This window comes from Besnoitia besnoiti, chromosome VIII (genome assembly GCF_002563875.1).
Source record: "Besnoitia besnoiti strain Bb-Ger1 chromosome VIII, whole genome shotgun sequence".
NCBI classification, from domain to species: Eukaryota; Apicomplexa; class Conoidasida; order Eucoccidiorida; family Sarcocystidae; genus Besnoitia; species Besnoitia besnoiti.
This window is the reverse complement of record NC_042363.1, coordinates 853302-875546: the sequence shown is the minus strand read 5'-3', so window position 1 is coordinate 875546 and position 22245 is coordinate 853302. Positions and strand designations below refer to the sequence as shown.

At 53.9% G+C, this 22245-nt stretch overlaps 5 protein-coding genes across 5 annotated transcripts; 3 read left to right on the top strand and 2 right to left on the bottom strand.

Annotated features, from left to right (window-relative positions):
* Positions 1-618: 618 nt before the first annotated feature.
* On the top strand, positions 619-1356 carry BESB_082550 (uncharacterized protein; the record flags this gene model as incomplete). Its single annotated transcript, XM_029366605.1, has 1 exon — positions 619-1356. One exon carries the CDS (start codon positions 619-621, stop codon positions 1354-1356), a length of 738 nt encoding a protein of 245 aa, XP_029217065.1.
* Positions 1357-6724: 5368 nt separating this feature from the next.
* On the top strand, positions 6725-9935 carry BESB_082540 (uncharacterized protein; the record flags this gene model as incomplete). The annotated part of the gene is made up of 6 exons (XM_029366604.1): positions 6725-6734; positions 7164-7522; positions 8051-8116; positions 8631-8697; positions 9168-9301; positions 9687-9935. The coding sequence occupies 6 exons, from the start codon at positions 6725-6727 to the stop codon at positions 9933-9935; spliced, it is 885 nt and encodes a 294-aa protein (XP_029217064.1).
* A 1186-nt stretch (positions 9936-11121) lies between these two features.
* BESB_082530 (putative 50S ribosomal protein l24) lies at positions 11122-15163 on the bottom strand (the record flags this gene model as incomplete). Its single annotated transcript, XM_029366603.1, has 7 exons — positions 11122-11265; positions 11676-11773; positions 12326-12393; positions 12975-13072; positions 13594-13683; positions 14344-14406; positions 15035-15163. 7 exons carry the CDS (start codon positions 15161-15163, stop codon positions 11122-11124), a joined length of 690 nt encoding a protein of 229 aa, XP_029217063.1.
* A 1125-nt stretch (positions 15164-16288) lies between these two features.
* BESB_082520 (uncharacterized protein) lies at positions 16289-16825 on the bottom strand (the record flags this gene model as incomplete). The annotated part of the gene is made up of 1 exon (XM_029366602.1): positions 16289-16825. One exon carries the CDS (start codon positions 16823-16825, stop codon positions 16289-16291), a length of 537 nt encoding a protein of 178 aa, XP_029217062.1.
* Positions 16826-17176: 351 nt separating this feature from the next.
* On the top strand, positions 17177-21112 carry BESB_082510 (phosphomannomutase; the record flags this gene model as incomplete). Its single annotated transcript, XM_029366601.1, has 7 exons — positions 17177-17272; positions 17950-18061; positions 18506-18582; positions 18835-18926; positions 19636-19843; positions 20456-20536; positions 21005-21112. 7 exons carry the CDS (start codon positions 17177-17179, stop codon positions 21110-21112), a joined length of 774 nt encoding a protein of 257 aa, XP_029217061.1.
* Positions 21113-22245: the final 1133 nt, after the last annotated feature.

The following is a 22245-nucleotide window of genomic DNA, read 5'->3' as shown; positions in this document are numbered from 1 at the left end:
AACGCGTCTCGGGTATGTGAGAACGGTGCGCGGCGTCTCTTTGTTGCGACCATTCCTCGAGGGGACATAACGGCAGCTGGCAGTCAGTTTGCACAGGTAGATGAGAGCAATTATTTCCCAAACCGGTCGAAAAGTGCGGTCGGAACTTGTATCTCGTGTATGCTGAGAGTTTGAGAATTTCCGTAATAGGGCCTAGAAATGTACTGGGCGACTCGGCGATGCCGTTTACGGCGACTGCCCGCCAGTCATCGGTTGCAACGGGCGTGTTTAACGGCTGTATTGGGAGCTGCCTCTTTGATGGGCCCGGCTTTGGCCCAGAGTGTCGTTCGACTTGAGAGAGAGGGGCACCAAGGGAGTGCTGCCACAGGAATGAATACCGGACCTGCTTCCCACAAATTGATTGTGAAGGTCAGCTCTGTGGGGGAACGGTTATCTTCTGTGTTGGACGGCCTCAGTCACCGGTCACATCGCTCGGTGCTAGTGGTTCTTTCGCACACTCGGGTACACCCGGTTGTGGTGGGCTTTGTTCAGAAATACATGCCTGCAGATTTTTCAGTGCGTGGGCCTCTCCACGGTGAGGCCGCCCGTGCAACTATGGCCCTTCCGCAAATTGAACGAATGACCGGCGATCCGCGCAACCTCCTCAAATGCGCAGAAATTGTGCTCTATGCTTTGAGGCTTTTTACTGCGGTTGTCGCGGACGCTTTCTACCGTAGCGACCTAGAAGGTCTCAACGAACTCATGCAGACACACCTTCCCGTGGTAAGACGAGCACTCATGCATATCCTGTCTTTAGTGGCCGCCCTGTCGACGGCAGAGGAGGAGAAATTCGCACCTGTGCTCGCTCTTCTACAACATGTCGTGCTAGATTTTAGTGCATTGGAGGAGGCGGTTGTTCATGCAGTATCCACCGCACCAGGGGGTGCAGAGGCTTCTCCAGAGAGCGAGCCAAAGTATGAACCCAAGCCATACCAGAAGGTGGTGGTAGTGAAGGGCCGGCGAAGTGCAGTGCCACTGAAGACAAAAAACAAGTCAGCATCATGGCTTATGCGGACGGGAGGGGCTGCTCTAGCGCTTCTGGCGGTCTTGTGGGTGTTTCGAAAAAGGCGTCCATCGTTTGTGGACGCCCTCGGGCTTCATCTGAGAAACAGATTTGATCGTGGCCGTGAGTTCGGCGCCGCTGCGGCAGCTGCTCTGCGCGTCATCACTGACCCTCCGCCTCCTTATTCTCCTCCCCGTTCCCCCTTCATTATGCCAACCGGCCATCCGATTTCTGCGGCATGGGGGAGCCCTTCACCGTACTTCGCAGCAGGAGATACTCCACGTGTCATGCCGTCTGCTCCCCCCCCCCCCTAGTTTTTTCTAGGGCTGTTTGCAGCGTATCACACGATTTTGGTGGATGAGTGCCGTCCTGGGTAGCTCGGTGCAAGGGCGTTGTGGAGCCAGGCAACTGCGTAGTTTGTGCAGCGGCCAGATATGATGTGCCGCTGCGCATCTGCCGTACACGGATGTTTGCCTGGTGTAGTATGGCATGGTGAACCGAAAAAGTTGCCCGTGTTGTCGACAAAGTTTTTGCAGCACTGGTGGTGGCTGTTATGGAGCTAAAACTCATCGAGTCCTGTGACGGCTGGCTCTTTTTCGTAAGAGTCTACCATGTAGCTTAGCATTTGACCAGCTGCAGCATGCTTGAATTCTGTGACTCATCTGCGTGTTACCCGCATCGATGCGGTAACTCTACTCCGTGCTAGAATCAATGATTCGTGCGCCGCTCTAAAAACTTGGAGTTTTCACGAACGGAGGCACGCAGAATGAAATGCGTTTCAAAGGCTTTGAGTACAGTACATGTGCGTCGGAGTTTCAAGGAGATAGGCGCCGGGGCCTACGACCGACTACCTGCCGTCCCCATGGAAGCTAGCGTGTGTATGCATGTGCATGTGAAGCCGCGAGAGCAGATGAACGCCTACGGCACATTGAGTGGCTCGCAAGACGTTGAATAAGACGCTGAGTGGCGTGGGTTCCAGTGTTAGTTGACACTGCCAAATAAGGGAAGCCAAGACGTCTGCGGGTTCTCCTGTTGACCGAGGGTAGAGAGACTGCTCGTGGCTACACTCGCTTCGACCTCGGAAGAGCGTGAAGAAAGGAAGAAATGGTACGCCAGCTTTTGTGGATTGGTGTTCGCCTGACACGAAAAGCTTTGCAACTGTGCAGTCTGGAGCGAAGCTGCAGACTGCACGGTTGGTTATAGATGCGAGAGGTATCCAGTTTAGTGGACTACTTGCTGCGAAACGATCATTTGCAAGTGCATTTGGGGAGGGCGGTGTGGACAGCCGCGCATGGCGCAGTGGAATGGCAAGAAGAGCGGAGCGAAATTTTGAGGGAGACGAGCGTGTCGCGGTGTCGTCGCACGCGTACTCACCTGCTGGTACAAGCTCGTGGAACGACAGACTGCTGAACACCATCAAACAACTTACATGATTCAGTGGGCTGTGAGCCCTCACATCCCACCGGTGGATGCCCCAGTGGCAATGAACGTGCATTTCCTAATGCGGCTTTCCTCTCTTAGAGGTTCAACTACTGCACGACTCGAATAATCCATCATGCGGGGAAATTAGTCCTTGCCGTTGTGGGTAAACACTGAAATAAGCGGCGGGCGGTGCCTTACGCCTAAATGAGTTTAGGCCTCTCACTCTCAGATGATTCAATTACAGTGTACGAGTTAAACACAAACGCTCTTGGCAACGATGATGATCGAACGGAATTTCTATGTGCTATTGACGAAGGCGTGCGCTAGACCCAGCCCTCGTCGTTGCACGCCAAAGTGGATGGGGCCCCACCAGGTGGATATAGCACAAGACGCACACGGTATTGGTACTCGTTTTGTTAGCACTGCCACTGGTGATGCCTCTAAAGGATGGTTACTCCGTTTGACGATGCCTTGGACAGACACAAGCTAACAACCTCATCAGTTAGTGAGGCTCCGTGGGTGGAAGGTCTGCCATGCTGCCACAAAGAAAAGCCTCAGTCATGAACGCGTCCGGAGAGGTCAACAGATTATTCTGCTCAAACTATGGCCGGGTATGATTGTCTTGATGCCTCCCGAGTGCGTACTTGGCCGTGCTTACTCATTAGATAGAAGTAAATAACAGCCCCCAGCGTGTACTGAGAGCTGTCCGTAGATCGCAGCGGTGGTAGAAAGAGGGACTGGCACGATTCCCACAAGGCACCACGAAGCATCATTGCTCACGATAATGAATCTTGTCTACTGTACTCAGTTTCCAGGGACTGCAAGACCAAACCAGACAGTACGGCTTTGGAGGGTGTAAGCTACCACGAACCTTCGTCAGTTCTGCTCGAGGCGTGGTCCTTCAAGGTGTCACACGGCTGCTGCGCTGGTTTTCAAGGAGGAAGGCAGCTGCGGTCAAGCGCATAAGCAGCTCTCAACGCTATCCCCTACAGTGCTGTAACCGTCCTTCCAGTCGTGATGCGTTTTTCCCCGCGCCTGAATCAACTCGGGTTGAACGACAACTGTTACATGCTAAGCGAAGTTGCAGTGCGTGCAACCTGGAGAGCGATTTTACGCCGAGGGTGCTCCTGTACCAGATACCGTGACGGACTGCTCTTGCTGTGGCCAGCAATGAACAGAAGAGTCTTAAAAATGGGCCAAGAGCACGGGTGTACTGGCCGATCAAAGGCGATGAGATACAGGTTCGTCTTGCCGGGGGGTTAAGAATGGATAGTAGTGGATGTTCCACGTAGGGTACTCGCAGTTACCGCGCCATTTCGTTTTGACGTATTCTAGATGTCTTACACAGAAACGATCGCAGGGACAACCTGCACGCGCAGGGAGCAGGCGGTACGCGACGGCACTTTCTGTGCGCGGGGATTGGGTCTACCATTTCAGCATGTGTGGAATGACGCTCACTTGCAGTAACCCTCTGCATGTCGCCTGGGGTTCTTGCCAATGCCAGGCTTAGCCTGCAGCGGTAACTAGCCACAGGAATAACACGCACAAACTCGCTCTTTCTGGGGACATCGCGCTACGTCCTAAGAGAGGACGAAACACACACACGCACCTCATCCCACAGGTACATTTCACCTTGCAATGGCCCTACAGGACACCCAGATCAAAACGGCTCCAGGACAAGGTGAAGTGTTGCATCTGACGCCTGCAAAGAAGGCGGAAAGGTACTGAGAGCTATGCGGATGTGCATCCGGAGCAACGGCCTGCCATTTAGAAAATCTCCTGTGACTGAGTGTCGTGGCAGCTGCATTCCCCAAGAATTCAGAGCGAAGAGACTACTTCATTGAGAGGAGCTGTTGCGTTTTAATGCTGCCTGCTCGAGGGAGAGCGAAAAACACAGAGCAAATCGAGAAATGATATATCCATCATTTCCTGTTTCTGCACTATCTCGCATGTACCACTAGTATAGGCGCATGGGAACGTCACCATCACAACCATCCTATATACCTACCGAAGGGGAATGATCATAAACGCAGATTAATTGTCCGTCTCGCCGGCGACCAGGAAGAGCCAACATCTGCCAAACCGCCTTCCACGGCAGGAATAACAATGCGCGATTGTGATCAGCGGGATGCGGCGTGGCGGCATTGTGAAAATTTCTGCGATATAGTATTTTACTCGGTCTTTCTGATTCTCTGACGTCCAGGTGTTATCGCGGGGACTGGAAGGACAACAAAAGACATGGATTCGGACTGCAGACGTGTAGCGACTGGAGCACATATGAGGTACATACCGCCTTCCCCAGGCGTGGAGGGCGCTTAGCCGCCCCATGATTTCGTACCTGAGGGAACACTTGAGGCCATTCACGTATAGGTGCGTCTAGAATGGGCATGCCGTGGACAGGAACCGTGCGGTTGCGTGGTCGTTCGTCTTATTACATGGCACGACAATTTCCTGCACTGTTGAAGCCGTAGAGTCGCGTCTCACTATTAACGCACTAGCAAGGTGTGAATGCCCGTTAGCAGCGTGTCAGCGTTTCCGTAAAAAATGTGAGAGAAGTAGCAATCTTCCAAGGAAAGATTCTGTCAAAAGCCTGGTAGGTCGACCAGCCTAGCGACTACCGACTGCCACCCGCTCGATTAGCTTGCTGCTGTGCAGGGCTACTGGTACGACGACCGGAAACATGGACACGGGACATTGTGGGAACGAATCCCCGGATCTGACTTGTGAGCCTATGAGTGCGGTGTCGGACGCTGCGCCAATCAGTTCATCTCGATAGACAGACGAGGGTTGATGCACTTCTTACTGGCCAGCCAGCCTACGATATTCGCGTTCAAAGACGCCCCTTTACCTGGCCATGAACCATCTCTTGCACACACTGTTCCATTACTAGATGCCTTCAAGGTGCTCTACGCCTTTGAGTTTGGATCGTAGATACCAGAGAACGTACTGCGGCCAATGGCAAAGAGACAAGCCATGGGGCGAAGGAGAAGCGCTCACGGCAAACGGTGGGAGGTATGTTTTTCAGGCATCTCACCAGGATCTGTCTTGGTAAGCCTTGCAACTATATACAGGAGTCACCAGATGACGCAGAAAGTCGCCACGTTGATACCACTGATTCTCTGATCTAATGACGCTGAACGACGGCCATGCTCAAACATCGAGGGGTGAGGCTGGGAAGTTTTCACTGGTGGCGTTACTTATATTCAGACCCGTTCGACAAGCTTGCGACGCAGATTGCATGCCTGGATGCTGTTTGCTTATGAAAGCAGATGGGAAAAACATTTTGTTCTCAACACGGTCATACGCTTACTCTAACAACAGGTACAGGGGAACCTGGAGAGCAGGCAAGAAGCATGGGTGGGGCGAAGAAGTGGACTCAGCCGGTAATGTGTATACAGGAAGCTGGCGAAATGGTCGGAAGTGCGGACAAGGCACCCTGAAACTGTAAGCACGAAGAGCCCGCGACGAAGTCTTCGTTTGCTGATTACGAATACGAAGAAAATGCCGTCACAATTTAGTGTTTTTGGAGCCTGAGCATCGCACAAACCTATCACGTCGGATATCCCCAGCACAGAGCAGGGCACGCTTCCCTCGCCGTCGGCATCTCGAGGGCGGAATACCGCGCCCCCCTGCTTTGTTAAACTATGTGCACCTATTGACGGTGTTCATCAGAGTCGCTTTCTGAAAAATTCACTGTGACTCCCATCCTCCTCCGGTGACGGTAGCTTACCTCTGTAAGACATCCTACGCCGCTAGACGTTCTATACATGTTAAACAAATTTACATTCATGTACCCACGTGGTCAATGCCATGTGTTCCGTGTTTCCTCTGGGACTATGCATCGGGAGCCCTCGCCTTCCCGGCTGGCAAAGAACCTGCGATTTTGCATTCACCTGCATCGTAATGCGCCCCAGCTGACTCGCATTCTTACCTCGCCACGTGCATATATAGGGACGTACCGTACTTTCCCGCGTGTGCTCATACGGCCTTACAGCGTGAACGGCGACGTTTTCGCAGGGACTTCCGTCAACGACAAGAAGGTACAGAGGAAACCAGGCAATATGCTTCACTAAAAAATTCATGGGTCACGTGTCGAAGGAATGGCCGGCCGCGCGTTCCGCGTGCTGCCTCTGGTAGCGAAATAAATGTCTAAACAACCTGTACGGATGAATTCACTTTCTTTCTGCTTGCCAGGAGGGGAGAGGAATGTACATGCATGCATCCCGTCGAGTTCGCGTAGGCGAATGGGTAGATGATTTCATGATCACCGGTAAGAACCTCCATTCTTTTCTTCCGCGTAAACATGGCTCGTAACAAATTGGCAACAGATGCGGAAGCATCTCGGCGACAGACTCGCCTTTCACCTGGAGATCACACAGACAGACCGTCATACACATTCCTGCGCCGACCACCTGGCCTTTGCGCCCCAGGGGCTGGCACCCGGAGGTTCTAAACGAGGGCGGTACAAGACAGTTTATTTTTTTTAAGTCGTTAATCCGCTCGAAAAAAACGTGGAAGCAGGAGTGTCTCCTCCGGTCTGCGACTGCGTCACTGTCTGACCGAAGCGAAATGCGGTCTTGGCCTTGCATACTTCTGCCAAGAGAAAGTCAAGACGCCTTCGCACACTTTCCTGGGAAGACATTCTTGTTATTGAATGAATCGTCGCGCTGATTCGCTTGCGCAACTGCATGCGGTGCAGGCGAGTTCTGGGATACGTGGCCACCGCATTTCCATCCAGGACCAGAGGAGAATCCTGACACTGGAGAGTGCCTGCCCACGTGTCTCGCGGATAGCAGCACCTTCAGCCCCGCCGGCAAGTTGACCTGCGAGAGTCGACCCCACTGCAGTCTGGAGGATGCGTCTCTCTGCGACAATCCACTAGAGACTTTAGACTTGAAGAAGCCCGCTCAACAACCCGAGAGTACCCTATGCGTTGACCAGGAAGAACTAGATGTTCCGCTTCCCCCCCTGGAGCTTCTGCATCCGAGTCAAGTACTTACTACTGCGCTAGCGGACGTCCGAAATGCGCGCAGGCTCCACAGAATCGAGAACACACCAGTACGTCCGTCAGACGGATTAAACGGGCCTCGCAGGAAAAAACGCCTAGGCTGCTGTCCACCAAAAAAGTTATATACACAGCACTTTCAGCAGCGCGCCTCCCACAGATCTCACGACCTGTTCAGAGTTCCACAACGAAAAAACTAGCTGCTTCTGCCTTGACCCTGGCCCCAAATACGGGCGCTTTGAGTATCTACTGGACAGCAGGGAGACCGCCGGCAGAAATCGGCAGAAGGAGCAAATAATTTGAGCCTACGGCTGACTAATCATCACTGAAAAGCCTGCGTGAATCAAAGAAGACAAGGGGATGACCACGGAGATGGCGGATTCCCGCGACTGCGACACGCAGCAATGACGGCTAATAACGCATGAGTAACACGCAGAGCAAGAAGTTACCGCAGGTCCAAGCAACTAGTAGGCGCCGACGCAGATAGGTTCCATTCTGTGGGGGGAAAGACTGATACGCTTTTCGTCGTTAATCAACATGCGAAATATGGTTCTCCTGTTTTGCCTTCCTGGCTCTCCCAGCTGAACTTGTTACTGTCGAGTGACGAGATCGACGACCTGAAAGAATCCTTCGTGAAGTCGACCACGGTAAGCCAGCACGTGTCTTCTAGGGAAGAAAATCTGAGTGGAAACAGCTCCGCAGGAGTTAAGCACGCATCACTCTACCAGCCTCATTCATATTCTAAAACGACTTTAGCTGAGATAGGGTTCTCTGACTCGTGGAGCGTTATGGTTTCGGTGAGACCGGCGCGCTTTTCACCGCCGCTGTGGAGACTCGGGAAGGCTGTCATTTGCACCCCTGGCCTCAACACCATCCGCCTCCGGTGTCCAATGTTAGTAGCGTCTAGAAGAATACGGTAGAGAGGGAAGACGGCACAGAATAGCCGCGACTTCGAGAGGAGAGTTGGCTCTGAGGGGTGAAGGACGACAGCACAGCGAGTGACGTCGACTAGCCTCTCCCGGTGCTTTCCCGAGTCTGGCTCTCTGTCTGCGGCTTGCGGACAACCTAACCGCCCCAGTGGAGTCAGTGAAGCGGCGATGAAAAGCGGGTCTCTTTCCTCTTGCAAGTGCATCCATGTGAGCATGCGCGTGTCCGCCGCAGGGCAGTTTCTTCCTTAGTAAGGATGGTCTGGCGTGCTTACTCGAGAAATACCAGAAGAAGGTGTCTGGTAAGCACTTTGCGTGACTGCATCCGTCTGCACTACGGCTTTTCGAGATGAAGTCTATAGCGAGACTTCACCGGAACGGTTCTTCAACTAGATCGACCGTTCCAGGCCACGCGCGGCTCTCTCAACACACACGTTCTGCCACTATGTGATTTGAATACTTTGACGAGCCGACGCGTTCGGAAGTCCCCGTTTTCTGCCTCAGCTGAGGAGATGTCTCTGTCGCCCCTCGTGGCCTCCGGTGGGCGCGTCCTTTCAGTTCTATCTTTCCCGATCTCTGTGATGATTCTTTTATTCCACATTTATGCGAGACACGCTTGATATGTTGCATGTGAGCGAGCTTCGCAAGCCAGTCGAGCGCAGCAGAGGCCACGGTGCCGATAGCAAGCCTGCTACTGAGTTCATGTGATCGAACGAAAGTATTCAAGACGTCAGCAAGAAAAAAGCTGAACTGTGGTGCCCTCTGTGCGCAGACGCGGAACTGACATTGCTTTTTGACCAGTTTACGACATTCAGACCTCAACGGCCCCGTCGCTCTGTCCACGCAGCGGAGGGAGTCGCGTCTAGCACAACAGAGAGCCGACCCGCCACAATCCATGCACCGAGGGTACGCCTGTGAGTGCTGTCCTCAATTTGTTTCGAAACTATCCTGACGGCAACCTCCCCTTTGCCGCGCATTTGCCAAGATTCATCCACGTATATCTCCGGTCGCATTCGGCGCACACGCAGTGGTGCCTGCCTCCGTTGAGTTACCGACCCCCCCCGTCAGATTACCGCACGCAAGTCCAAACTAACATAACTGCTTGAGCGGTTGTAGGACCGCGGCAGGCCTCAATTTCTGGGCGCCCTTTTTCGCTTACACAGGCTAGCAAACGCTCTATTCCGCAGTGTGGATGACACTGCGCTTCTGCTCTGTAGAGAACGAATGAATGAATCGTTTCGAGTCTGACACCTTCTGCGCCGCTTGTGAACGACTTTTGCCTCCCTTTCAGGGCGACAAAGAACCAGCGCCAGCGCAGAACAAGGATGCGGGTATCAGTCTCGACGACGACGGGCAAGACAACCACCAGGACGTCGAGGACAAAGGGTTTCCGCTCGAAAATGAAGGCCTCGACTTCACACGCTTTGCACGCCTGATGGTACTCGTGTCGCAGGCGGAGCGGCAGCAAGCAGAGTTCGATGCGGCAACTTTGCCGCCGCCCACCAGCGCTGATCACCACGCGACCAGCCAGCAGAACTGAAGGCTGTTTCACAGCCGACCCCATCAAGTGTGTGAGCGGGTGTCGTTGAACCACCAAGCGCCCAGTGCCATGTGAGAGTGAGCAAACCTTTCGTCTCTGCACGCTAATGCGTCTGCGGCGCGAAGACGTGCCTGCCGCGACTTGGCGGACTCTGGTGAATCCAGACTGCGACGCATATACGTTTCCAAAATTCGGATACACCTGCGCGCGTCGTGAGGCGGCGCAGTCTGAGTCGACAGCGGCCCTGCTGAACTGACGCACGCTCGCCAGAGTTGGAGGGCTCAGGATGGCTACGCGTACAGCGTTTCTCTTTCGTATCATACACCTGGCTCCGGGCGCCTCGGAGGCAGACGCCGACCGCAGAAATCACCCGCACAGCTGGCAGGACCGTCAAACTGCGCCTCTGTTGAAATCGCTGGTCGCGCACTGTCTGAACTGCTTTTACTTTAAATACATGTACCAGCTCCACCTCTCCGTTGCATTTGATTCATTTCTGCTGCTCATGTGGGCGGTCTCTGCTGATGACGCTCGCACCCGTGAGCAGCTACACACGATCAGCCAGCCACTTCGCTCGTTTTCGTCACGAGCGGAAAACCCCGCTTCCCGGAGCTTGAAGAGGATTGAAAACACTTGGGACCACGCTCCACAGATGGGGTTTTCAATTTCAGCCGACAGTTGCGGTTCGGGGACTTTCACCGCGTAGCAAAGGAGAGGAATATTTCCTTCAACTAGAAACGTGAACAGAGAGACTAACGATAGAGTGCGCGTCGGCACAAGAATACAAAAGCCAAGGCGCCCACCGCTACGCCTGTATATACTAATACACGCATACATACAGACGTCGCTGTTCACACATTTAACGGTGGAGGTGCCTCGACAGAGAACGCGTGCAGCATCCTTTCCATGACTCACGGGACAAGGAGAGAATTGGGCAGTCAGAGCGGCGAGCGCGGAATCCCCCAAGAGAGGGAGGCGCTACGCCGAGACGAGCGAAACTAGAGGCGAAACAGAGACGCTGCACTGCCACCGGAGCAGACACAGCGGAGCCCGCAGCCCAGCGTCTCATGCTTAGGTTAGTACCGTAGTCCCTTCATCGGCCCTCCTGCGCCGCAGAGGCCTATACAGACGTGGAGATCACGTGTACTGGAAAACCTTCAGGGGCGTGCGGAAGCAGGCGTCTCGCGACTCACCGCTGTAGAGCCATGGGCTCCGGCTGCCGCACTTGAGGCTTCTCGGCGGTCGGAAGGGGCGCGCCCTGCGCCCACCGGATGTGCTGCGCGAGGCGCTGAAGAATCCTCAAGTTGAGAGGATCCGGCTTCGCATACGCCGCCTGCACCACGCACGCAGAAACACGAGAACCCGCTGTCGAAACTTCGAAATTCCCACGCTGACCTCAGGCGCCAAGAAGTACAAGGACGCAAAACAAAGGTGTCTGCACTCCGCTGGGAGACTGACACCCGCGTCCCCCCCCCCCTCCGACTCAGAAAGTCTAAACTCAGCACACGCAGAGCCTCGCGTCGTGCTTTGCATGGCAAACTCCGCCTCAAGCGGGGCCCCTCGCCATGCATGCTAGACTGGCCTAAGACTGGCGGACAAGCGGAGGGAAAAAACGCGTCTTCCGCGTCCATCTCAGACGCCTTAGCGAAAGACAGCAGCCGGTTGCCGCGGGCGCCGCGCCCGTCGGAGTGAAGGCGCCAAAAAAAGTTCAGCTGAATCCCCATTTTTGAAAGAACCGCGTACTTTGATGGGTGGCCCCAATGCTTTCTGCCGCAGATACTCTTGATAGAGATTCGGCTGCCGCAGTGCGGCCGCAGGTACGGGCTCCGGCATCGCGCTTCCTGCAGTTGCATCAGTTGAAAAACGGAACCCTGAAAAATGTGGCTGCCACTGTTTCCACTCTTCATGGAAGCGAAGGTCGCTCCCTGCGCATGCAGCCTTTTCCGCGCGTATGGCTTTTATATACATAGATACATATATATATATATATATATACTTGCATAGAGAATTACGTGGAGGTCCATACATCTCAGTGCGCAGCATTCTCTACGCACGTCAACAGCGCCAGAACCGTCCCAAGGCAGCACACACTCATGTGGGACTATAGAGAGAACGAAAACAAATATAAGAATATATATATATATATATATGCATACGCGTATATGCATAGGTGTATTCAAGGACCATCTACAACTAAGTCTAAATTTGACGGCCATACATCCCCAGAGTCGGGACTGCTTTCCTGCACTGTATGCCTTCCTAAGTCAAAGTCAGAGATTAGCCTCTCCTTTTTTCTAAGCCCGTTCAACCCAGAAAAGGCTACGATCGCGCCTCCCCAGCCTCGACCTTTGCTGCCACAGCCGCCGGAAGACAGATCCTTGACGAGGACGTACCTGACAGCTTCGAGATGCGAACGCACTCGCCGTTCATCATGAAGCGCCGCTTGACGCGCGTCGGCCGTCTACCCACAGAACGCAAAGCCAACGTCGGTCTCACTGAGCGCCGAGTTCACTCGGAAGGGATGCGCCCAGACACAGACTTACCACATGCGCGTATATATCTCCATTAATCTTCGCATCAGCCTCTGTTGACCGGCTTACCAGACACAACCCCAGTCAGCTCTACGAACAAACTGGTGTCTTCGTGCCTTGCCGCGACAGATACCATCAGGCGTCTCTCGAGACTCTCTCCAGACTCCCTCTCACCGAAGACACAGCAACCCCAGCCCCGCTCGCCAAAACTCCTGTCTTCGAGCTGCTCGGCATGCCGCATGCAACATATATATATATATATATATATATATGTAGATAGGTGTATTCTTATAAGCCGACTATTTTGATCAGAGTTCCACTCGTCTGCACACCTATATACATATAGACATACATACATGCGGATACACATATATACATACGTATGTACACGGCATCGTGCGTGGACTGGAGCTCTAGGTGTGTCTCAGGAGATGTGCGTATGCCATCGCTGGCGTTGGCTAGAGACACGCGGAGGCGTCAGCCACGTGTAGGGGGTTTCGTTCGGCCTTACTTGACAACGGGGTCGAGGAGGGCGACGTTGGTGATGTGAATGGGCATTTCTTGCGTGACGAGAGAGGACCCAAAACGAGGGTTCCAAAAAGTTTTTTTCTGCGGATATGCCGCATGCAGAAACACCCCGAAGCCGCCCATTCCTCGCCTTTTCTGTGGCCGCGCACTACGTAGACGCCTCGCTCGCCCTTCCACTTTCAGAAATTCGGGGCCTCTCCGCATCTGTCTGCCCACGGCGGCTGCGGGGAGACCCCAAATCTCGAATTCCAGAGGAGAAAGCCTCAAAACAGGCAAGCTGGAAAGCTCTTTCACCTCTCAAAATCGCAGCCAGACTCCGACAGAATGCAACCCCAAACGCAGACGCCCATCTTTTATTCATCACCGCAGGATGCAAATTGGAAAAAGCCGACAGCCACGCGAGAGAAGACTCCTATAAAGACTCCAGAAAGCATATCGCGCGAGACCGCCGACGCCCTGAGTTGCCGGCTGCGCGCAAATAAGCAGCCCAGGTCGCCCCGCGTGCGTGTGCGGCAAAGACTGCCGACCGAAAAGCAACGCAGCAGCGGGAAACATACCCGAATCCGAAGATACCTGGCGACAATTTAAACAAAGATGCCTACCATATTGCATCCGTCCACGATGACAGTGTTTTTCTTTTTATTGATGGAAAGGACGACGCCCTGGCGACCACAGTCAGGGCCGTGTAGCACCTGCGCCACGTTGTACATCCATCCAAACATGCAAAGAACACTTACGATCGAATACAAGGCGAACAATTCTTTTGAGCATCCTCTACGCTCGCGCGAAAACACTGCAAAGACCCAAAGCGCTGCGCGTCGGATCTAAACATTAACTGCCTTGACATAGGTCAAGACGAAACACAGCTTTCTGCACAATCGCAGCGGAATACACTCGGCGCGGGTCCCCTGCGTCGACATTCGGAGACAGGCTTTGTTGGTCTGCCTCTGTTTTCTCTCCAGCTGCTGCTTCCCCCCCTCCTCCCCCCCTCGCGGAGTCCCCCGCCAGTTCTTGGGTTTCGCGCTGCGCCTCCTTCTCTTCTGGGCGCTGAGACGAGAGACTGTCCCTGCGATGTGCGAAAGCTGCAGAACCCATTCGTGTATCGATGCGTTGTATGCGCGTTCAAAGCGACAGTCGCCCGCTGCGTTTCGCCCCCTCAGCACCACAGTTTATTACTATTGAGTATCCGATTGACAATTTTGAAGAATAATCAGTTTCCGCGGCGCGACGGGCTGCAGCAAAGCAGATTGTCCGCGTATTGGTAGCACCATTTTGCTGAAAATACTGCAACGTTTACGTATCTTTTCTTCTTCGCGCGCTTTCCACGTCCCTTTGCGGGATTCACTGCTCACCTCGACGAGGTCGCCGACTTCCATGTTCAAGTAGTACGACAAGTCGATTGGAGCCGGTTGAAGCTGCGAAAAGCGCAAAAGAGAAGAAAACGGCGCGGCATGGGAAGGGCCAGCCACAGGGAATGGCTGGAACCAAGAGAACGAAGGCAGGAGAGACGGGAAGAGAGAGAAGGGAGAGAGAGGAAGAGAGAGAAGGGAGAGAGAGGAAGAGAGAGAAGGGAGAGAGAGGAAGAGAGAGAAGGGAGAGAGAGGAACAGAGAGAAGGGAGTGACGGGAAGAGAGAGAGGGGAGAGAGAGGAAGAGAAGTCGGAGAAAGAAAGAGAGAGAAGGAGGGAAAAAGACGGAGAAAGAGGAACGCAGAGAGAGAGAGAGAGAGGAGAGAGAGAACGAGGGCGCCGACCAGAGCCGGCGAAGAAAGACAAAACATGCAGGGGACGCAGAGGAAAAAGAAACGGGCCTCCTCAAAGAGCGCAGGCGCAGAGGAGCAAAGCGGGGAGAGGAAGAGTTAAACTAGATCTACCTGCTAACACAGACTTGAAACTACGGCGCTCTACCTGCAGGTGAAGACCTCCAAGCGAGCCGCGCAGAGGTACAAAGCAGCAGATACCCTCAATCGCGGCAACCTCGAGGCTACTGCGGATCGTTCCTTCCATCGCATGCCAGCAGCAGAGTGGGCTTTTTTCTTTCTCACTTTTTCGCGAACGGGAAAAGGAACGGACGTTTCCTTAGTGAACTCGAGAAAGGTGGGCGTCCAGGGCAGCGGCGTCTTGCGCCGCTGAAGGTTCATCACCTTCCTAAAGACCTTCACGTAGCGCGACATTTTGGAGAGCTGCCTCTTCAGAAAACGGGGGCGGCAGCGCCACAGACATACAGTTCACTGCGCGAGCGCGAGATATAGACATACACCCACGTACGCACATATATACATCTATATGTATACCTATATATATTATAAATGTATGCATATCACCGGGTGTCCCAGAAGTGGACGCAATAACATGTGATGAGTATCTTCTGGTGCAGACACAGAGGAGAGACGCGGAGAGGAAGATGCTTCGAGTCGAGAGACTTGCGAACACGTGTTTGATACCGCATGCGTCGCTGTGCAGGCTGGCAGCTCGGGACAGGTCAGATGCAGAGCGTCGAAGACGACAGACAGCGAAATTTCAAACAGACAGATTGCGGACGAGGCGCCACAACACAGAGAAAGAGACAATCGTGTGCGCCCGCAAACACGAAAGGACGGAGTTCGTGTTGTTGAATACGATCGGCATCATTCGCAGGAACCAGGGCTGAGGAGACTGTTGACCTCGGCAAAAGAGAGCATGAGAAGACGGGTGGACTCCACCTTCCTCACATAATTTGAAAACTCGAAACAGAAAATCCTTCAGGGCGACACGCGGAATTCAGTCCGCGGCCGCTGACGACGGGCGAAAGCCGCGGAGGCGCTCACGGCCGCCCAAGCCGCAGAAGGTGAAGGAGAAGAAAAGGGAACTCAGCGGGGAAAGGAGACTAAGGAGAGACAACATGAAGAGGCAATATGAAGGAAAGATGTTCTCTGGAGCCGCGTGTGGCCCCCTTTTGAGCCACTTCGTTTATCTCCCTTTTTTCCGCCGCATGCAGACGCGTCTGGGCAAGGAATCCGCGTGCGCATGCGGCCGCGCCCTCTCTTGCGAGCGTCGCGAGCGCTTCCGGCTGCGGCGCTTCTCTGAGCCGCATTCGACCTCACAACACTACACAAGAGAGACAACACTGAAAGAAAACCGAGCCTTCAGGCCGAGGACGTCTGAGAAGAATGCACACGTTCGTTGCGCGGCCGTTTTGCCTTGCTTTCTCGTCGCGCCGCTCACCGCCTCCGCAGCTGCATCCGCGTCTCGTCGTCGCGCCGAGCGCTTGCGGCTGTCGTGAACACTCCTAGTCGACTGTACAGACACAATAGCTGCTTCTAAAGTGCTCGTAAAGATACATGGGCCAGCTGGGACCTTTTTAGGTTTCGAAGACCTGCTAGCTCAGTCTCTCTTCGGGGCTCGTCAGCCTCGGTAGCCTTCGTGCGAGAAAGCGGAAGCCGTGAGAGCTCGATAAAGGGTTGCAGCGACGAAGGCTCCGCGTCACCGACTGGCGATCGCGTCCAGGATCGTGCTTTGAAGAGTTTGCAACGCAGGAACGCGACACGTGTGCGTTCCATTTGTTCTTTGTCCCGCCTCATCCGCAGAAGCGTCTTCATCCTCGCCTTCAACGAGGGTGCAGTTCGGAGCGCGGCTGCGGCGCGAACTCTTCTCCGCCCCCTTCTCCATTTTCTTGCTCGATTGCGCCTGCCGCCTTGATCTTCCTCACTTCCTTTCTGAGGTCTGCTGCGACAGCTCCGGCAGGAGATCTTCATGCGTGGCCTCCACTGTCGTCCCTTCCAGTGCTGTGTTCCTTTTCGGTTTCCAGCTCCTGTTTCTCTTCGAGTTTCCCCTGAACAGCTTCTTCCATCGTTCATCTGCCTCGCGCCTCCTGAACCCCTAAATTCTCTTCCGACGACGACTTACTCTCTGTTCGTTTCTCCCTTCTCCTGCTCGATTTTTTGTCGGGTAGTTACCGTCGTGCGCGAAAGTTGGTTCACGTGTAGATCAAGAAGGACCACAACTTTCCACGCTGGCAGCCTCCTCACTCTGAGCATCTCGGGGCGCCTCAGTCCGCGAGCGCCCTGCTCCGATTTTCTCGCTCTCTTCTCGCGGTCTCAGCTTCTCGTCTGGGGGGCTGCGAGTCGCCTCGCCTTCTGACTGGCGCTGCGCGAGCGGCGGCGGCGAACGCCGACAGGCAAGGCCGAAAACGCGCCGAGCAAAACAGAATGACTGAGCCTCGCACCGTGATGGACGGCCCAAAGAAGGAGCCGCGCGTCATTGCCTTGTTCGACCTAGACGGCACACTAACAGAATCGCGACAGGTAGGAGGAAATCGGAGGGGGGAAGAGAGGGGGAAAAGGATAAACGCTGAGCGAGCCACTTCTCATCTTCCTCCGAGGGGTGAAAGTGAGAGGCTGCCGGTGTGATTGCCGCCCTCTGATGACTGCGACGTAGTCCCTAACCCGTCAACCCTCTACGCGAGCGCCAGGAGTCCACACCTGTGTCTGCGGCTTCGACATGGTGTCCTTCTTGTATATCCCGAAGCCCGAGAGGCGTCTCTCGAGTGTTGTATTTTCGCGCAGGCAGACACTCAAATGCGCATGCATTTCATGCTTCTATATCTCTGCTTTGCCTTCTGGAGGGTCGCCCGGGCGCCGCGAGGGGCGGAGACTGACGCCTTCGAGGTCAAGATTCCGCGCAGGCATCTGCAAATGAATAGATCGTGGAGGCTCCAATTGTCACGCGTGCGCAGGCATATATGTCTGGCTGTTCTGTATGTGCAAATACATTCGCGTTGCTATTCATATTTGCACCTATATAATAATATAATTACCTATATATATATATATATATGAAAATTGTGTTGTAACGTACATATATATATGTAGTTCTGCGTGTAATGGTGGCGTGCGTTCGATTCTTTGCATGGTAGAAGGCCTGAATCGACTTGGCGTCTTGAAAGGTAGCTGCGTGTTTCGAGTTTCGGCTTTTTTCGCAGCCCGCCTCAGAGGACATGCTCGAGTTGCTTTCGCGACTCAGAGAGGTCGTCGCCGTGGGCGTTGTGAGCGGCTCAGACGCGCCGAAGCTCCGTGCGCAGCTGGGTCGAGTAGGTAGGAAGAAAATCGGGAAAAATCGAAAAAAATGTGAAAAATCTCGCACAAGGCATGAGAGACGGGCAGACGTGAAGAAGAGTTTCACGCGCGCAGACGCGTACAGGCCACAAGCGTTTCACGAGCTGACAGGAGGGAGGGACGCGAGCGACTGAGGGCTGCAAAGGAAGAGGAGAGCAGATGCGAGTGCGGGAGCAGAGGAGACGACAGGCATCCAAAAACACAACGCAAGGCCAGACATAACCTTGCCACGAAGAGAGACGTGAGGAGAGTGCAGAAAGAGGAGAGACGCAGAGTTTCTGTTGAGACTCAAGCTCCGTGAATGCTCAGGGTTCGCCGAAGCAGCGGCGCACGAGGGTGCTTCGCAAAGGAAGAAAAGAGAAAAATCCTGACTGTAGAGGGAGGAAATGCATGAAATTGGATGCGATTACGTGTTTGCCTCAGACTTCGCGGCCTTCGATTTTGTTTTCTGCGAGAACGGATGCGTCGTCTACAAGGAGGGAAGACTCGTCGCCGAGCAGGTACGAATCAGAGAGCGATAAAAGGACGGGCGCGGAGAGTCGAGCGGCAGATGCTAAGAAACGGAAATTACAGGCTGAGACCCAGAGGGGATGCACAGCATATGGCGAGAGAGAGGAATGGGGTGAGAGGGAGATCAAAGAGAGGAGACGAAAGAAGACTACTGAGGAAGGAGGGCGGAGACACGAAAGAAAGATCCCTCGCCGAGTAGTTGTGTAGGGCGTTTCCTTCCCGAGTTGTCGTGTGGCTTGTAGAGTCTCGCATCGACGATCGGGGAGCAGAAGCTAAAGGAAATCATCAACTCCTCTCTGCGCTACATCGCCGACCTTGACATCCCGATCAAAAGGTAATCCCTACCGATCGTTTATAGCTACTAATATTACGAAGAATAGAATAGGTCGTTCTTCAAAATATTTCTGCTAAATATCATTATATATATTTTTTGTAATTATTTTCGTTAACTACAATAATAAATATCTATTGTAGTTATTTTATTAAGTACCTCTGGCGCTCACCGATGCGGGTAACATACACCTTCGTGGAACCACGCATCTCCACAGATGTACCTCACAGACCTGCATGCTTTAGGGTTGCGCTATGTTGCTTGAACTTGAATGTTTTCGTCGAGGCTTGTTTGTAAAAGGTTCCTTTGATTCAGGCCTGAGGGCGGTGGAGGGTCGAATCATGCGGCTTTGCTTCGGTGGATTTACTTTGTTCCATTGTTTTCCGTCATGTCCCTGCCCTCCCAGTGGCTTTCTTTCCGCCTTTTTGTCTTTTTTGCTTTCGCTCAAACTTCGTTTCCGCCCTCGCGTTCCCTCTCCGTGTCTGTTCGCTCGCCGCACATTTCCGCCTGCGGGCGGCAGACGCGATTCTCTGCTTTACAGTCGCTTCGCAGCCGAAGCAGTCGTTCATGGTGACCTCGCGGCCGCGCCAACCTTTTAATGAATTATGCACCATCCGCGCGCGAGAGAGACTGGCGCAAGAGGAAGACACGCAAGCAGGCAGGCTCGCAAGGCTGCATCCTTCGTGGGCAGGCATTTTTCCTTTTCGCTCAGAGGCACCTTCGTCGAGTATCGCCACGGCCTGCTCAACGTCTCGCCGATCGGCCGGAACTGCAGCCAACAGGAGCGCCTGGCGTTCTTCGAGCTGGACAATAAAGAGAAAATCCTTGAGAAATTCAAAAAGGACCTGGAAACGCAGTTCGCCGACTGCGGGCTCCAGTTCAGCATCGGCGGACAGATTTCCATTGACTGCTTCCCCCAGGTCGAGACAGCGAAGAAGCGACTGAGGCCTTCGCAGCCCCGCGTGGGCGTTGTTGTCGTGCTTGCGTTTCTCGTTTCTGTCTGCAGCTCTGTGAAGTTTAGGGTCGCCTCTTTTTCTGCATTGAGCCACACCTCCACGGAGGGTCTGAATTCCGCGATGCATCTGTCACCGTTGCGGCGTTCCATCGATCGCTAAGCTCTAACCTTTGCAGCGAGTCTCCTGTTTGCATCTTTATTGCACACTTGCGGACCCTGGACGTCCACCTGCGAGGCGTTGCCGCGTTTCAAGCATACAGTTTTCTCGCTCTTCTGTCTTCTTATGAAGATGCATTGTTGTGTTCGCGCGCGCGCCACGGACGTCTTGTTGCCCACGCACAGAGAAGCTTCACTCCTTGCGCATCCACCTGCCCGTAAACGCCGCCTTCGCTGTTCACTGTCATTCTGAGACCGCGTGTTGCGTATTGTTTAGTTCTTCAAGGAGACAGGCAGACTCTACACGTGAGACGAAGGGCGGTGATACTCGGGAGGCCTCCCGGCGGGCCTGCAGGAACGCTGTCCGAGTTCGTCGTTACCTCTTTTTTTTTCTGCGGTGATCTGCGGCTGCGGTCCGCAGGGCTGGGACAAGCGACTGGCGCTGCCGTATCTGACCGAGCGCTTTGAGACAATTCACTTCTTCGGCGACAGAACCCATCCGGTGCGTGTTCTGCGGCTGGTCGCAGGATAAAGGATCTTCTTACTTTTTAGCCTTTGTGCCCGCGCTTCTGTGATGTGTTTGTGTCTACTTTCTCCCGTCTTCAACTACGCGCACGTCGACGTCTCCTTGGCGTTTTTTGCCTCTATGCACAACGCCTGCATGCAAACAGATGTGTACATATCTATACATAGTTACAAATATGTATGCATGCATGCATATGTATGTCTGCATATATATATATATATATATATATATATATATATATATAAGTACGGATGTTTATATATATATGCATGTATGTAGGTCTGTATTTATGTGTACATGTATGTGCATATGCGTGTATGTATGTATGTATGTATGTATGTATGTATGTATGTATGTATGTAGACGTGTATGTTTGTGTCCGCTTGCACGCACACGACTGTGGAGGAAGTGTGCGTGCACGCCGCCGCGTGTGCGTTTTTCCAGGGTGGAAACGATCACGAGATCTACGCAGACCCGCGCACGGTAGGCCACTCCGTGAGCGGCCCCACAGAGACGAAGCAGCTGCTCCGAAAGCTCTTCGGTGTCTGCTAGCGCACAGGCGGCGAAAAGAGCTTGCACGCGGAAACCGGACGAGGGGTTCGCGACTGAACGTTTTGGGGCAGAGGCTCCCACGGAAACTGTCGAGCGATCTAGGACTGCAGGCGATGCAGGGAACGGGGGCGTAGGGGCCCTGTTTGAGCATTTCGAGTTTTCCGCCGTCCCCGAGTGAGAGGGAGGGCGCCGCCTGCGGCCCGCCGCCTCGGCCGCGACGCTACCGCGTGGAGTCGAACTGCGCGACTGCCTGGACGCTGGGCGAGGCAACGCAGAGTCGTTCTTCCAGTGACTGGGGTCACGTCTATTCGGGTGTCCACGTAGACACGCAGGCGCAACTCGCTTTCGTGTCAGGGTTCAGGGGAAATCTGTTCCGGAGTCATCCCTCTGCGTTGTAGCCAATGGCAGACGACCTTTTGTCGCGTTTCAGTTTGTTTCTTGTCAAAAAAGGAGGCCTGCAGAGGCTTGGTTGGCGCTGCGCACTGGGAAACGCCAGAACTGAGCGAGTCATTTAAATGCGCTCGAGTTTGTAACTTGAGACTTCTTTGTCGCCGGTCTTCGCCCGCATGCAGGCGGAAATCAAACGAGTCTTCTCCGCGGGCGCGCGGATCAGTGGACCCCCCTACACATGCTTCTCGGGAAAACACACAAGTCGGCTGGGTCCAAGAACGCGCCTCCACTTACATTCGCAAATTTTTGCCCAACCTCGCACCGCCAGTCCCGCCACCCCTCCTACGTACACTGCACACCGGAGCTTCCAAGCGTGGCCGCCGGTGACGCGAAATGAAGGAACTTGTTTCCGAATGTCGGGGCTGAAGGCGGAACGCGTGAGGAGTAGAAGGCGCAGACGCACGACGGGAGATGCCGGAGAAGCTCCTCGGCGGCAAAAATAAAAAATCTTTTCCCCGCTTCGGTTCTTGTCCGGGGTTTCCACGTTGCGCACGCGACCCTGCTTGACGCTGGCTAGACTAAAATATATATATATATATATCTATGCTTCGCGTGCTTGGAACACTCGCTGATCAAGGTCCATACCTACATATATCCGGCGAAAATGAGACACGCATCGAAGGCACGGGCCGCTGTGCGACTCCAACATTTATATATATATATATATATATATACATACTGTG